This window comes from Hakea prostrata, unplaced genomic scaffold (assembly GCF_041222555.1).
Source record: "Hakea prostrata isolate BN-2017 unplaced genomic scaffold, UWA_Hpros_2 contig_32, whole genome shotgun sequence".
Taxonomy (NCBI): Eukaryota; Viridiplantae; Streptophyta; class Magnoliopsida; order Proteales; family Proteaceae; genus Hakea; species Hakea prostrata.
In genome coordinates, this window is record NW_028291151.1 from 255403 (window position 1) to 273004 (window position 17602).

The 17602-nt window shown below is 37.1% G+C and overlaps 1 protein-coding gene across 3 annotated transcripts in view; it reads left to right on the forward strand.

The window, feature by feature from the left end:
• Window positions 1-408: 408 nt before the first annotated feature.
• LOC148999158 (chloroplastic group IIB intron splicing facilitator CRS2, chloroplastic-like) overlaps window positions 409-17602 on the forward strand; it is a 37755-nt gene continuing 20561 nt past the window's right edge. Inside the window, exons 1-7 of one of the 3 annotated variants that reach the window (XM_089141419.1) lie at window positions 409-641; window positions 1052-1175; window positions 6145-6347; window positions 6488-6572; window positions 6646-6713; window positions 12357-12407; window positions 12575-12648. In XM_089141419.1, coding sequence (XP_088997545.1) covers window positions 6147-6347; window positions 6488-6572; window positions 6646-6713; window positions 12357-12407; window positions 12575-12648 — 479 coding nt within the window. In that variant the 5' untranslated portion in view covers window positions 409-641; window positions 1052-1175; window positions 6145-6146. Of the gene's footprint in view, window positions 642-670; window positions 885-1051; window positions 1176-6144; window positions 6348-6487; window positions 6573-6645; window positions 6714-12356; window positions 12408-12574; window positions 12649-17602 lie in introns of those variants that run through there. The other 2 variants (XM_089141418.1, XM_089141417.1) reach the window with 2 other exon arrangements.

The following is a 17602-nucleotide window of genomic DNA, read 5'->3' on the forward strand; positions in this document are numbered from 1 at the left end:
AAAGAAAAAAAAGAGGAACTTATTCCTGGAGAAAATGAGTCACCAAGGTTTAATCTTTGACTAGGGAGTGGGAGAATTGCCGTTTCTTGAAGAAAATAACTCAAACAAATGTTAATCTCCAACTAGGACTTGAGAAATTAGGGTTTGGAATTGGGTAGACCTAGAGACTCCATTTTATGAATTTTGTAAAAATTTTAAATCCTTCAATGTAAGAATAAGAACTCATACATCTAATGTACCACACTATTTGATTTCACACATTGGAGCATTTTTTTCTATGGATGGCGCAATCCTATCTGTTGGTTGCATGCTGCAGCAAATATAAATCCGGGATAAATCCAATAGAGGGTTAGTAGAATGATTAACTTCACTTCTTAATAGAGGAGGTCGTGGTTCACTATTGTCCCCATCCCCATCCCCAATTTCCCCATCTCCAAATGTATAAAAATACCAAAAAGAAAAAAGAAAAGAAAATTACGGGGTTGGGCGTCCCCTCATCGAAGCTGTTGTAGGTTGGGGAAGTTGCGAATTGCTATAGTCAGGCAGCTCGAGACATTCTTAACTCATCTTCATTCTCCATCCAAGGACGTATCGCTGAGGTCGTTCATTACACGTTGCAACTCTCGAGATTTCCGCACACGGTAGCATATCTCTCCACTCCCTGCTCTCGCTACCTTTTCACGATTTAGGGATGTATTGGGCAGTACTACAGTAATACCACAACATAAAATACAAGCTCTGTCAGGGGTTTTTAGTTTTTGATTTTGAGCTGCATTATGTGATGAATTCTACTAAATTGAATGTGATTTTTTTTTTCTTATTCAAGCGCAGTTCCACTCTTCCTCAACAAAGGATTTCCTTTCCACTCCTGGAAATCCACATAGGTAGATATTCCCTGTGTGTGGCCCCTTACAACTGAAATCTGCTACTTTCAATTTGAAAAACTGAAGTCCTCATGCCAGCAGCTTCTCCCTCGCCCTCTTCCTCTGCCTACTGAATTTGCACAGCTGAGGTCCCCACCCTGATTTTTACGCAGACCTTTATTATGCAGGTTAGGAACTGAATTAAAACGGTGTTTACCGGTGTTGTGCTGAGTTGTAGCACTGTGTTGTAAAATCTTTCGTGTGGATTAAGTGCTCGACCTTTGCTCCTTTCTCCAAACTCTAAAATATAAGGTATGTTTTGTCAATCACCAATACGAAAATGGAAGATGCATTTCTAATCCATACCGTTGAATTCTAATTTACGTAGGGAAAATTGTTAACCCTAGTTCTTGTTTATCTGAAAGGGATCTCACTTTGCAATCTGGATTCTCCACTCCAGATTGGAATCCAAATTTTCTGTTCCCACCAGGTCTACTTTTAATTGACGTCTGAGGGTTGATATCTATCATTGCTATCATATTTACCAATTTTGATTAGTGTAGTTTGAATCGGGGGAAGCGTAGAGATGGAAGAACATTAGACAACTGTAGTAGTAGTAACACTATTCTTTAGTTGGGGTAGTAGCAAAGTTTCTGGAAAAAGACCAAATCCAGCAAGGTAATTGGGGGAAGTGAGAGCGCCGAGACTGAGATCTAGGCCTTTTATAACTTGGGTTGGACCAAGATCTCGGTCAAGATTTACAATTTTTCTCATTTCGCTCCTGATCTTGTCTCAGCATCCTGAGAAAATGAGATATCTCGTGAGTTCTCGATCCATGATCGTATACATGGTAAGCTACAAGAAAATTTGGCATGTTTGTGTACAACATTGGTCTTTAAATGGCCTAGTACGGAGGAGTTGTTTTAATCCAAATTGAAGGAACTAAAATAGCTCCAGGCACAACTATGATAACCTTAGGAGAATTGGTGAGAAAAGACATGAATGTCTTAGGCCTTGTATAGTTGTATCTATTATGGCCTCGAATAGAGCTGATTGTAAGGCAATGATCTGTGTAGCTAATCCCATTTAGTTGGGATCATGGTCCAAATTTTGGTCGAAACTTGAAAAATCGAAATTTCGTGGAAACTTGGGACTTTTTCCTACAGGTTTCGATAGCAAGTTTTGGAGGGTTTTAGGGGATATTTAGGAGTGAGACTCTAGATATAAGCTAATTAAAGAACACAATGACACATGCATTTTGCTAAAAAATAAATAAATGTGGATATGTCATTCAAAGTCATAGTATACATAGAGAGATTTCCGATAAGTACAATATAAACTAGAAAACATAACTTTCATTTTATAAATTCAAGAATTGCCTTAAAAACACATAAACCTAAGAAAATGTTTAAATCCAAGGGGAACTTTTGATTGAAATTGTGGGTTTCTGCATTCTTTTCAGTCGAAACTCTGCAAAATGCATTTGAAGTTATATAATGAAAGTTAAATTTATAGTTTATATTGTATTTGTTGGAAATCTCGCCATGTATACTATGACTTTGAATGACATATTTACGTTGATTATTTTTTAGCAAGATGCATGTGCTAATGTGTTCTTTATGCTTTAATTAGCTTATATGCAGAGTCCCACTCTAAAATACCCTATAACCCTCAAAAACTTGTTGGATTAAGTTCCAAGTTTCCACAAAATCTCGACCATTTAGAACTGGTTGACCTAGGTTTCAACATGTTAGGGAAATTTCATGGGTGTTGACCTTGTTCAACCGAAATTTCTCAAGTTTTTGTCGAAATAGTTGATTTCATTTTGGTACCCCTAAGTTTCGTTTCAACCTTCTAAAAATCCAAAATTTTAGTCAAAATTTTGCTAGTTTCAATGAATTTTGTACTATGGTTGTGATAAGGCTGATTAGTTGTTATTATTGTGTATTTTAGAAATTAGATTCTTAGGGAAGTTTGTTCCTCATATTGTTAGTTTCCTTATTTAAATTAGAGTACCTATTTAGGGAGTTGATCTCTCTTCTCTTATGTGATTTCTCCTCCCAGTTTCTTCCCATCTTTTAATTTTCCCTCTTTAAAAGCCCACCTAGCAGACCCTTCTCAGGTCTCCATTAACATAGTACAATTTACCACTTGGTTTGCCTTTTAGAGTCTAACAGAGTGTGCTGCGGCAAGAACTTTGAGGGTTTCCTACAATAGTGCCTTGTGGTTCCTTATGATCCCACCTTTGACTGTAAACTGATAATCCATGTATATTTGAGTATAAACAATTCAACTAAGTTGCAATTAAAAAAGACACTGTTGTTAAATCCTCATTGCTTGGTCACTGCATAGGCATCTAGACGCCTTGGATGCCATGTTGGTGTGGACTTGATTCTTTCACCCTCTCATTGCCATGTTTCACTTAGGCTTTGTGACAATTATGTACAGGTGTACTACTTGATTCATCACTAACTTGGGCATGATTTCTTTCTGGTCGGACAAGTAGTAAGTTTAATCTTCATATAAAAACTTTTTAGCATGATGAGCCAAATGCAACCTATATCACTGCCCAAAAAGACGAAGCAGTCGGGGGCCTTGTTGAGGCTAAGGCCCAATTCCCATTCTCACCATAGAAGAAATTTCGGTTGAAATTGTTGAAATTTTGACCGGAATGCCTGCATTTTGGAAAAACGAAACGAAATTCCAATTATTTTGGAAAAGTTACAGGTTTCGACCGAAATTTTGGAGATTTCGACCATTTCGGAGGTTTCGACCGAAATTTGGATCATTTTCAACATTTCAACTTGTTTTTCCTCAGTTTTTGTTAATTTTTATCCCATTTTCACCTAATTTCCGTGACTCCTTTGTCTTCATGCACCTCTTTTGCTCATCTTTTGCCTCCAAACAACTCGTAATCCTTAACAGCTACAAAGGAAACTCCGGCAGCAATAGAATGTGAAGTATGAGCCATACCCAACAGTTCCAAACTTCCCCTTTTTAAAATTTTGTTTTGTTCATGCCTTAAATGATCTTGTATTGCCTTGAAATTAATATATGTTTAGCCTAGGACTATGATCTATGGTTGTGTTTTGTTAAACTTATTTTTTTTATTATTTGCTACCATTTTTTCATTTTTTTATTTTAATAATTTAAATTATGTTGTGTTATTTTATGTACACATGATATATGGGCTTCAACTTAATATATGTGAGACACCATCACTTCATCTAGTTGGTCATTTTATTGTGTTGACTTGTTGTATATGTAACCATTCTATCAAACAATGCATGTATGATGATGATTCTATGCCTGTATGCAATACAATTTGTACTTGTTGGAACCAGTCATTTATTAGTTTTACTTGAATGATAAATTTTATGGTTTTTTTTTTGGCAAAATACTAGTTCCATTGTGTTTATTATGCTTTAAATAGGTAGGAGGCAAGAAATTAGATGAAATGGCCGTCATATAAGGCCCGAAATCTAGGGTCAAAAAAAAAAAAAAAAACAAATCATATGTTTTGACCAAAATTTCGGTCAAATCCTAAAAATTTCGGCTTGGGTTGAAATCCTGGTTTCAACCAAAATTTATTCCTTGGTTCTCACATTACAATCATATCCGTTCTTTGCATAAATCCATCCCCCATGAATCCTTGGTTTCCTAAAACAACAAAACTTGCCTTTTATGTTCCTACCAGTTCCTTGCAGTCCCATCTCGCAGAACGAACAACTAAATATACATTAAAATGTAATTTTAACAAAAAGCATGCGATCTTTTAAGAAAAAGCTCCATTCTTAGCACTCCTTGAGCCCCACAGAAGCAGAATCATGGCTCAAGTGGTTCTTTTCATAGGAAATTGCCTAGGGCTGGGCTATACAGGTTATGTGGCTTTTGTCCCTTCGGTTTAAATTGTAATGCAATAGAATAGGGTTCTTAGGATGAAATTATATTCATTACTTAGTTTATTTCATGTTTTGGAGTTTGGCCTGGTTAATTGTTGGTTTAAATCGCAAGTTAGATTTAGTGGGTCAATTAAAGTTGGGGAATATTAGTTGTTTTAAAGTGTGTAAGTAGGATTCGTGCCATCCGTAGCTGCTCATATGATCAGGATTGTGATTGGCCCTAGGTCCCCCTATATAATACTTAATTGGCAATAGAAATGTTAGTACTTCATCTGGTGGAGCTCTTGATTTGGGGGGGGGGGGGACTCATTGCCAAGGAAAGCCAATAAAAAGGGTGGCGGAAGGGCCTATGGGGTTAGATGGTGGTCTTAGGAGCAAAAAAGAGAGTGAAAGGGATGCCATGGTGGTTAGTGGTGGTTTCAGCAGAAAAAGAAGTGGCAGTGACGGCTGGTGGATGTGATGCTATATCCTTAAATATCATGGGAATTGAATCCCTAAATCAACTGTTCTGATGCTATGAAAAATGTTTGGGGGATTGAACTTTTGTCCATGAGACAACCATCTTTATTTATAAAGTTAGACTATAATTTATAGAAATACCTATAGTGCAAAGGAAGATATAACCGTATAGAAATTCTACTCTTATACCCAAACTACAAAAGATGCACAATTAAATTTGTGTTCTGCAAATTATTTCTTTACTTGGTTGTCTATCATTTTTGAGTGGCTCCCCCAAGACAATCTTTAATACAATATTGCTTGGAAATAGGAAATTTCTGGTGGGTTAGGTTCTTCCTGGACTAAGTGGAGAAGAAATCCTGGTTAAGAGGAATGGTGATTTTCTTATTGCGTTGCTAAAACTGTACAAGAATTTGGGAACATTTGAATTTAGTCCTTGTGCTGCAACTATGATGATCAGAATTCATAAAATTCATCTTCTCTCACTTGAAAAAATAGGAGAAGAAATCCTGGTTAAGAGGAATGGTGATTTTCTTATTGCATAGCTAAAACTGTACAAGAATTTGAGAATATTTGAATTTAGTCCTTGTGCTGCAACTATGATGATCAGAATTCATAAAATTCATCTTCTCTCACTTGAAAAAATAGGTTAGTATGAACTCCAGAATGAACCTTTTGTCTTTTCAGAAGACGGAACATTGTTTCAAAATGAAAATTATCTGAGGACAAAGATTTGGACCGTATTTATTATTTCTTGCCAATCTTTCATCCTTTAATCGACAAGTCTGGCTGAATAAATTCATGCAGTATGCTTTTCACTCATAAATTTTCCCTAAAAAAGTTAAAAAGAAGAGAGTAGTCATCCACTAACCATGCAATCCATGTGTAACTCATGCGGTGACTGTATGCTAATGTCACAGGAATGTTGCATTCAATTTCTGCCCCTAGCACTTTTGTGTGCCACCGGAAAAGCCCTGCCTTTAGAAGACGGCATCTAGTAACATCCAGGCTGCGTATTTCTTCTTCATTACCTGATAGAGATGGAGCTAAAGCAGAATATACTCCATGGCTGATTGTTGGACTGGGAAACCCTGGGAATAAATATCACAGAACCAGGCACAATGTAGGTAGAGATCTTAAGTGTTGATTTGTACTTCATATATGGAATTGTTAATTATTTCAATATTGGGTTTCCTCTATGCATGTCTGTCTATCTGCCTACAAGTTTATTTTTAAACAACTTTTGGAGATTCTGAACTCCAGGTTGGTTTTGAAATGATTGATCGCATTGCTCAAGAAGAAGGCATTATTTTAAACACAATACAGTCCAAAGCATTAATAGGATTAGGTAATCATCTCTCTCTCTCTTCTGTTGGTGGTTCATGAAACCTTGTTTCATTTTACATCTATGATCTGTGCAGGCTCAATTGGAGAGGTTCCAGTCTTGTTGGGAAAACCTCAGGCATTCATGAATTTTAGCGGAGAATCGGTTAGTTCTATTTTTAGTCTTATTATAATCTAGTAGCACAAATTTTCTTACCTTTCTGGTAGGTTCAAAAACTTAAATTCCAACCTTTGTTAAAACCAAAGTATTTTGCGAACTGGCGAAACTTGTTTTCTTAACTGTTGAAATCTTTGTCGAGATGGTGCACATTTCATGGTCAAATAGCAGAATTTTGACCAGGTACTTTAGGGCAAAGCCTATTTAAGCTCCTGATTTCACATTTGAACGGTAGAATTGCAAACACACACAAATGGTGACTTCGGTTGTTATTGGATGCTGTAGCAATGAAAGTGCTCATGGAGTGTAAGAATTTATCCTCAAATTCGTATCTTGCACAATTGTTCACTCAAATCTAGTAAATGATTACCATGGATAAGTTTTACTCTACAATGTGGATGCAGCTAAAGGTGGGAACTTTCAGGCCAAAACATTGAATTTCTAGAGCTCCCTAGAGGTTTCAGTCAAAACATAGTACAACAACCAAAATTTCGATCACATATTCGCAATGTGATATATATATTTTAAAGGGTTGTAATATTTTTGGCAAAATGACGGAAACCTGTTAGTCAATTTGGTATTTTGACTGAATTGGTCAAAATTCTGTATGCGATAAGCACTGTTATCAAAGTGTATGCCAAGGTGTGCCTTGGTGACAAAGCAGTTTTTTGGCTCCTAGGTAATGCACCTCTTCTGACATGCAAAAAAGTGAACCTTTTATCACCTTAGCGGTGTTGCCTTGTCACCTTGTGCGTCATATTGACGCCGGTGTAAACCGGTCGTTTTTTTTGACATTTGTACCTAGACTTTTTTTGGATTTTTGAGCTATTAATTTTTATTTTACAAAACCATATACGAATATAGTTACTTATTTCGAATTGAAATGGAGAATTATTCGTTTACCAAAAGAAGTTGGGTAAAAAACTTCCGATGTTTAAATTGAGCAACCATTGTATATGTGATTGCTGAGGTCATATGTAGAATGCTCGTAGGGTCTAGGCACAAGGCACTTATTTGACATCATAGAAGTATAATTACTGCTTTCATTTTCATATTTACAATTCTATACATATCACAATCGTATGTTATTATGTTATTATTTTATGTTGCTAATTGCTAATGTGTATATATTTACATAACTAATTGCTAATGTGTGTGTGTGTGTGTGTGTATATATATCTGTATGTATTATGATGAGATGAAATTTTGCTTGTTTGTTTTTAAATGACTTGTATGATAACCTTGTAGGAAGAACAAGAGAAGAAAAGAGGAGTAGAAGAATGAGAAGAATTCGGTGGAAGATTTTGAGGAGACTCAATGTTGTTGAGTTCTCCAAATCAGTTGCTGTTTATTTATGGATCCAGTAGCTGATTATGTTTAGGATTTAAATTCCAAAAGAGGAGTCCTCACCCAGGTGCTTTATGATATCTTAGAATCTAAATAACAACATTCCGATGTGACGTCTGTGGAGCAGAGAGAAATGGACTCACAACACTGATGGGAAAGGCAATGTTAGGTCTTGTCATAGTTAAATAATTTAGCTTCCCTCCAAATCTTCTAAACTTCTCTAGATTGTCAAGGATAGTCACATCATCTAGGATTGACTTCAAATTGGTTTCTGTAAGGAGTATCTAAAGGGTTTTGACCCTAACATACCCGTTTCAGACAATAAATCAATTACATATTTCCTTTGGAACAAGAAGATGCCCTTTGTTGACTGAGCCACTTCAACACCTAGAAAGTATTTCAGTTTTCCCAGCTCTTTGGTCTGAAATTTCTTCTATAAAAAAGTCTTCAATTTGTCAGTCCCTGGATGATCCTCTCCTGTAATAACAATATCATCAACATAAACCACAAGAAATATTCAGCCTATGTCTAGTTTGAAAAATGCAAAATGAACTCTCACACCATATTATCCTAAACTCTAATATGGCTGAAGTGAACCGTCCAAACCATGCTTGAGTGATGGTTTAAGGCCATATAATGACTTGTGGAGGCGGCAAACCATTCCTGTCTCCCCCTGAGCAAGAAACCTAGGTGGTTGCTCCATGTAAACTTTTTTCTTCTTGAAAAGCCTCGTGAAGGGAGGCATTTTTCGTACCCACCTGGAACAAGGACCACTAATAGGTGGCAGCAAGAGAGATCAAAATATGTAGAAGTAAGTTTGGCAATTGGCTAAACGTATCCAAGTAATTAGTCCCATATGCTTGAGCATATCCCTCTGCAACATGACAGATGAGCCAAAGAAGCATTAGGATTAACTTTTGCTGTGAAGGCCAACTACAACCAATAGCAGTTTTCCTTGAGGGGAGAGGAACAAGGTCTTGAGCATGGAATAAATTTCACTCAAAATTGTTGAAATTTCAAGAAAAATTCCTGCACTTTTTCAAATTGAAAAAATTTAGTTGAAAACTTGGAATGTATCGTTTCAATCGAAACGGTATGAAATTTTGGTATTGACCAAAACAATACATCACATGTTATAAAAACTAGCTGTTTCAATTGGAAGCTGTTTCATTTCGCAGGTTCCGATAGTTTCAAGCAATAGTTCCGCCCTTCATGTCTTGACCCTAAATCAACATTTTTTTCATTTCTCTTGGATTCTACCCCCATTTCACCTCATTTTAACAATGCCTTTGCATTCCTTCTCCACTCTTGCACCTCCATTGTTGGGTTTTTGAGAATAAAAACAAGGTGAGTTTACAAAGTTCTCCATTTTTTGTTTTTGTTTTGTTTATGGCTCAAATCAACTTTGATTGCTTTCAAATTAAAGTATGTTTAGTATAGAGTGTTAATCTATGATTATTTGAAGTTAAAATAAATTTTTGCCTCTTGCTACTATTTTTTTATTTTTCTGTATTTAAAAATTATTTTCTAAAATATGTGTATTTCTAAAATACACATGTATACACTCATGTATGAGCTTTAAATTGATGAATGTGAGACACAATCACTTTGTCTATGCAATGATGGTGTTGAATTAGATTTTTTTGTTGCTAATTGTTAATTTTAATTGTTTTGTAGACTTGTACTTGGTAATATTCTTGGTTCTTCTTGTATATACTATATACTCGAATGTTACCTTTTTAGTGGGTTTTTTTGGGGTAAACTAGTAGTTCTATTGTATTTATTATGTCTGAAATAGGTACGATGCAAGAATCCAGATCATTTTGAGTCCTTATAAGGCTCGAAATTGAAGTTCGAAACTTCAAAAAAAAAATCACTTGTTTAGGACGAAAATTTGGGTCGAAACCTAGAAATCTCACACTTTCCCTGGTTTCTATGGTGCTAGTCACCCCCACACCTCACAGTGGTGTTCCTCAGCCTACGGCTGCCTAAGAAAGCTCTCATAAATATTCGATACCTCTCCACTCAATTGTCCCTCTATTTATTACCTTCAACTAACCCTAATTCTCTCTCTCTCCTCCACATGGCCTCATCCTAGGGCCCTAACAAGCTGCAGATAGAGATTTGCATTATTCATGGGGCATTGAGTAGGCCAGAGTGCCAGACTTGGAGGTGGTGGAACAGGCTGACTGTCTGTCAAGGTGAAGCCTACTATGGTTCCTAAAGAGGGGATATGGCACTGTCCTTTGGAGGGCTGGTGTAAATTGAATGTAGATGGTTCTGATTTTGGAATTCTGAACAAGCAGGTGTGGGTGGATTGATTCACAAATCAAATGTCAGGGTGTTAACTTCTTTCCGCTGGTATTTGGGGGTTAAATCGAGCATAGAAGCTGCTGAGTATTGTGGTCTCATGAAAGGTCTGGCAGCAGCTCGTGATTTGGGTATGAGGAACTTGTGGTTAGAGATGGACTTATTGTTGGTTTTGCTGGCCATACAGGAGATGCAAATCCCATGATTTGTATTGTAGCAATGGAGGGGGTTGAAACCTTTCTTGAACAGCATTGGATGGAGGATGTCCCATTGCTTTTGCGAAGCCAATCCGATAGATAACTTCCTTGCAAAATTGGCTGCAAAGGATCAGACTTCTACTCCTATAGGGGTGTGGCTTGAACATGTTCTTAAAAAGCTGCAGTGGGATGCCCTGCAGTTGCCTAATCAGGTTTAGTTGAGTGCTGCAGTTTAGGAAATTGTATTTCATGCTTTATCTTCTGCTAAAGGAATCTGTGAGCTTGGGTATAGGTGGGCAACTGTTGTTGCAGGGTTGAGTGTGGTTCCTATAGTGTAACTTTTATTCTTTAATTCAATACAGTCTGATCCTTTACTTAAAAAAGAATTAAAAAAATATATTTTGTAAGAAATTAAAATAAAATATCATGAGTTATACTTGTGTTTTGAATTTTTTTCGTAATATATGTTAAGACTCAATTGGAAGGGCTACAGGGTTTGAGTTAGAACTCATATATACACTTGCTTTCTCACAAGTCTAAGGCCACCATTTTGTTTAGAAGGCTTAAAACAAGCTAAACACTGAGTTCCAGCCCAAACGGAGCTCTAAAACCCACCAAGATGGAACCTCGAGTTCACTTGAGTTGAGCTAGGAAAAATTACCAGATCTCGGTCTTTTGGCTGGCCAGATATGGGTCGATACCAAGGTCTCTAACCATGCTGATTCCATACAATAATGTTGCACATTAATCTCCCAAATGGAATTCATTTGTTTGGGATTTGCACTACATTAATTATATAACCATGTGTATTGATATGATTGTATGCATATTTTATTATTACTTGTGAAGTTATTATCAAGATTTGTCTTTTGGTGTTCCCATAATTTTTAACATTGTGCTGGGGGTTTATTTCCTTTATCATGTGGACCAAGGCTGAAATTGAATTGTTATTGTCATTATTATTATTGATGGGGTAAGGTTGTGCAAGAAAATTGAACTTTTGTACTCAGCTTGTGTGGAAGCCCTTGATACATAGTTCGTCCTTTCCTTGACAAGATTCCCATTGAATCGCCCTCCCATTGATTGTTTCCACTTTCATGAGGACTGAAGGCTAAGCTGAAATTCAAGGTTGTTGCCTATGAGTTGTACATTGAAGTGAAACTGCTTAAATAGGAAGAATGAAGGTTATGCATACTATATTGGTGCTAAGTCCTGTATGGCCTGCCTTTTGTTACCTCTTCCTTTGTGGCAGTCACAAGTTTTTTGCCATCCTTTTCTGGGAAATATATGTGTTTTATCTGCATCTGGTATGAGCAGAAATCCTTTTGGGCACACTTGCTGGTTGGATACCTATTTCTTAATTTTATGTTGTGTTTTAGAAATGTCCTTTCCTGCCCCTAGCACTGCATATTCATGGATGTTAGAGCCTATTTCTAAAGTTTAAAATATAAGAAAGATGCTTTCTGTGACTATGAATTTGTAATCTTGTGGTTCCCTCTTATACAAGGCACTGGATTCGATGCAGGTGGTCTATTCATCACAAACATGCTGGAATTTATATTCATCACTAAGGCTTCATTGCACTTCCTGTGTAGAAATTGATTAGGGTATATATGTTCATGTCATGTTTTTTTATTTATTTTTTATTACCTTTCTCCGTTCTAAAAAGTTGGGATTAATAATATTTCTCTATTTCATTTTCTTTTTGTTCTTTGATAGACTCAAGCTCTAATTACCATTGCCAACCCCCCCTTCTTTTTTGTTCCATTATTCTTAGATTGGACCACTTGCTGCATACTACCAAGTACCATTGCGCCACATCTTATTGGTATGTTCTGTACCTTACGTAATGTTTAAAAGTTGAATCGTTCTTTCATTATTAAAAAATAATTATAATAAAGAAACCCACATTTGGAACAATCTGACGTAGTTTTTTTTTTTTTTGGGTAAAATTACAATCTGACATACTTTGTTCATGAAACATGTTCACTGTAGGTTTATGATGAGATGAACCTGCCAAATGGTGTCATGAGGCTTCAACCAAAAGGGGGGCATGGCCATCATAATGGGTATCCTTTTTTATAATGGTCATGCAAAACACTATGTTCATCTGTGTTAGTATTACTTAGGTGGTCCTATTTATGTGGCAGCTTTAGGATTACAATTCATGTCATGGTACAAGGTCCAGTAAAAACTCGTCAAAATCTCAGTTTCATGAAAACTTGAGACAATTTGAAAGCAGAAAAGGAGGAAAAAAAAATAAAAAAAATGAGGCAGTAAGCAGCTACTCCAAGTTCTGCTCCACCTGCATCAGCTTCACCTCCACCAGGTCCTGCAGCTCCTCTATGTTGTTGAGCTTTAGCCAACTCCAAATGATATAAGTTTTCAGCTACAACTTCCTGCATCTTAGGAGGGACTTGGTGGAACTTGGGTGTATCTGCGTAAAGTCCAACCAAGTGTTGTTTGAACCTTGTTTTACCTCCACCCAAGACTCTTTATCACATGAGTTATAGATTCCCCTTTATTTTCTTGCATCCATCAATGTCCGTGTTGCCATGCAATATCATCCTAGACTCATGAAGCAACCTATAAATTTAATTGGAAACCATCATATATTCAATGCCAAAGGAAAGCAAGTAAGATACTTGTAATAAGTTAATCAAAGTATGTGTTCAAAGTTCAACCTTATTCTAAGATGTAGAGAAGTAGTGACTGGTGAGTATCACTCAACATTATGCAACATCTAGTGTTGTGTTTGTACCAAGAAGGTTTTCCATGTCATCTCGTTCCTGTAGTACCACCGTAGGTGTCTACCATGGCTCGAGAACTCGATCTCGAGGGCCATGTACCTACTCAACAAGGAAAGTTGGCTTGAGATCTCGCTGAGTTGGTGGATTTTTTCATACCAACTTGAGACTCTTAACTGAAGGAGTATTTGGGTTTATTTGGGGCTGAAACTTATTGTCCAGCCAATTTCCCATTCTGACCATATTGATGGCCTCAATTTTATGAAAAAATAGTGTAGATGTGAATTTCATGATGGACCCCAAGTGGGAAACCACCATGCTGAAGTGAAACCTTAAAGTGGCGTATCGTACGCATCATATACTCATGCATAAACGTTTAGTGTTCAAAATTCAGATGAGTTTAACACATTGTACATGTATATAGTTCAAAACTTCAAATTACCAAGTTCAAATGACTCCAATCATCCAAGTTAGAACTTAAAGAATCAAGATTTCTCGTTTTGCACATCATCTCATTTTGGCAAATGGAAAAAGAGAGATCTATTGTGAGATCTCAAGAGTCAAGAGTTACCTAACTGTGGTGTCTATATTGCACATATATATTGTATAGTCTGCAGATTGGAACAACCTAGGGTTACCTTCAATGGTGGGCATCTGAAAGCCAAACTCCAATACTGAAACCTGAATAGGAGGTATGAGTTTGTGAAGTAGTCACTCATTAAACCACCTTCACTCTCATACTGACACCGGCCAGGTTTAGCTACAAAAGGATCATGATGTCCTCCATACTGAGGGTAGGTACTATGATCAGAACCCTTTATGTGATCGCTATATGGATAGGAGTATCAAAACGACTGCCAAGGCTGATGATGGTGACTACTAGTGGTATCGTACCCGTTCATGTTCACTTCTTTTCCTATATGTCCATTTTTAGATCATCCTCTATGATAATCTTTTCTCCTTGACGAATTCCTTGCACTAATCTATCCATTTATTCCCAAAATTGTAAGTTGCCACTTTTATCTAGTCCTACTTGAGGTGCATATGCACTAATTATATTTATGATCTCTTTCTCCAATACAAGCTTGAATAGCTGACACAACCAAGTCGCTATGTAGCTTTGCTTGTTAGATATATCCACATGGACAACATTGCTTGAGTCAAAAGTTTTCTCTGTCGGAGTTTTGATCAAGAAACCTCACTTCCTGAGTTGAGTGCCCCATCTAGCTCTATGGAATTCAACTCTTAATATATACCCTTTTTATTTCAATCCTTCCAACTTATTGTTAATAGGGATAATTACTATTGCCCCCTGTATTATAGCTTAATTACTAATTGAACCATGCTTTATGAATTTACTGTTGCCTCCCTCACTTTTAACGGTGTTAAATGGCTGTTGAGGTTGGATACGTAGTGTCTATTTTTATCTTTTGTTAGAATTGGTAAGTCATCTCATTTATAAAAAACCTTAATGAATACCAGTTTTACCCTTATATTCTTGTCATTTGATTTTTTTTTTTGGGGAATTGATTTTGGATTTCTAAGGGTTCAAAACATCGCAAACCTAGACCAAGACTTGTTGGAATAACTGATAAAGATACCCTGAACTAGTCCTTCAATTCGGATTTCTAAGGGTTCAAAACATCGCAAACCTAGACCAAGACTTGTTGGAATAACTGATAAAGATACCCTGAACTAGTCCTGCTGCAGGTCGCATGATGGAATTCTTCTCTTCTACCCTTGCTTGTGAAAGAGAGGACAGCAAAACCCAGATGCCAGATTCCAACAAAAACTGTGAATCTAACTCTAACCGCCCTTATACAGATTGCAGATTTTCGAGCCCTAAATTTTCTTCTAGGGATGGAAAAATGAAGACACAGCATTCTCAGCCAAATGAGGAAGACAATAACATGAGAGAGTATTTCGGGGTTAAAGGATTGCCTTTTGGATGACTTGATGTCAACACCGTTGGACTAGGTGAGTAGCAGGGGAGGGTAATATCATGTTCCCTGTAATTTATCCTCATAACTCAATATTAAGTGGACCACCTACACCATCAAGAGAGTACTTTGTTCAAAATAACTAGAGAAGATGGTATGAAGAAAACTGTACCTGGTACCCACCTCACCCCACACGTTCCAAGAAAAGGATTCATTATCATTCTGCAACCCAGCTTCATAATTTGACACCTTACAATTTGATGCTACTAAATTAAGCTTGGAACCCACTACAGAGAACTGGTTCTCATTAAGAAGCAGAACCTGAAACGTGTCTGCTCTCTCTCCTCTCCTTTTCTTACATTTGATCATGAACAAAGCCTTCCTTGATCCCTCTTCTTCATTCCCTCGATTGATCCTCTTAATTTCTTTGTTCTTCATTCCCACTGCTTTTCTCTTCTCTCACAGATATCTCTCAGCCTTCCCATAATGTCTCAACAACTCCTCCGTCTCAGTCTGCTATCTCTCCTCTTTTTCCTACTGTTGATCATGAAGAAAGCCGATAGAGTTTCCCTGGACTCATCCTTCGGTGCATTCAATTCTGCTTTTGATTGAGCATTATGTCAGGTACTCAGGTACCATTATAGCAAATCAACAAGATCAATTCCTCTGTCTCTGCAGTTACCCTGGATTTGATATCTCCTACTTTGAGGACGACAAACCACCCATCCTCTACTTCTGCTCTGGTTGACTGCAAGCACTTCTCTCATTTCTTTTAGTTTATTTTTTTCTTTATGAACGTACAATAGAAACCGTGCATAGTGAAATTCTATTACCTTATGTTTTGAATTTCGGTTTTGAGTTTGTCTAAGGAGAGGAAGGAGTTGGGTTCAAGGTCATTGAGAGAAAGAGGAAGAAAGATGTTTTCCCCCCCTCCCCTGGTACGCTAAGAGAAGAAGACGGTTAAGCACTTGGTTTTAGGTTTAATTTTTTCCCTAATTACTAAGGGTAGTGATGTAATTTAATATAAAGTTTAAATATGCAATATAAAATCGCAGAGTTGTATTATCATCATCTAATTGACGGAGCTTAATAGCCCGGGGGGGGGGGGTGTCAGTAATTTTAGGCATAGTTAAGGTTGGATTTCAAAAAACTATAGGGGATAAGCCGATAAAGGTAGTAATTAAGCTACGGTTCAGGGGGACAACAATAGTTATCCCTTATTATTATTGTTGTTTTTTTTCCATGTCATTCCAACAATGGTCTCAACTCCTAACCAAGAGAACAAGGATCCCCAGGATCCATAGATTGTCATCCAACTTAACATAACAACCTCTTATTTGTCTAACGGAAGTCCTATCTCATGATTCATACTGGTTACCTTCCTCTCAACAAGGTTTTTTTGTCTTCTTGATGGTTACCTAACTCTCAATTTTTTGTTTTACACATCAAACCAATAGGAAGTATATAGACACCAACCAAAGGACAAAATAGGAATCTACTAAGAAGCTGAAAATTCCCACCCTCAACACAGCAGAAAGTAGAAGGCAATTAATAGAGTTGGGGATCACACACATGACATGTTATGGTTGCGCAGGGTAAAACGGCTCATGATCCTGATGCAGGTCCCAAGAAGAAGGCCTAAGATTACTGCCCAACAGCACTGAAGCATGACTCAATGGCCGGGGCATTTTGTTAATTTCGGCAGTTCTATTTGAGCCCAGCTAGGTCTGGTTTATCCCTTAGTTTGTTAGGAGTTTAGTTCTGTTTTTGATTGGTTATTTGAATCAGTCTAGGATGAGATAAGTAGAAGTCCTATTTAAAAATCAAAATAGACTTTCTAAATTCTGTTTTAAAAGTTTTAAGTACTCTTAGGAGTCTAATAAAGGCTATAAAATGGGAAGCCTATGCTTGTAAGGAGAGAGTTTTTGATGATTAAAATTATTGAAAAGAGAGTTACTGCAGAGATCAAGGAACGAGTAGGGTTTCTTGAGTTTCAAGTACAGGAAACTTCCTACGGCAGCTCTATTGGTCTGATTTCCATCAACTAATCTTCATTCCACTGCCTCGTAAAGTGGTGAGCAGTCATCCTTAGACTTTCCCTCCATTGCACTTTGGTATTTCCCTTCCCTTTCTTCTCTAAGGCCTAAATTTTCTTATCTCCCAACTCCACCCCAAAATTCTCCCCTGCTAGAATCACAACACCCCCACTCCCTCTAGCACTCAAGTTTGAAACCCTAAATTCCCAAAACCCTAAAACCCTAGGAACTTGAATCTGAAATTGAGAATAACGAGGCTCAGATTTAAGTTTCAAGAACGCTAAGCCTAAAACCTCTAGC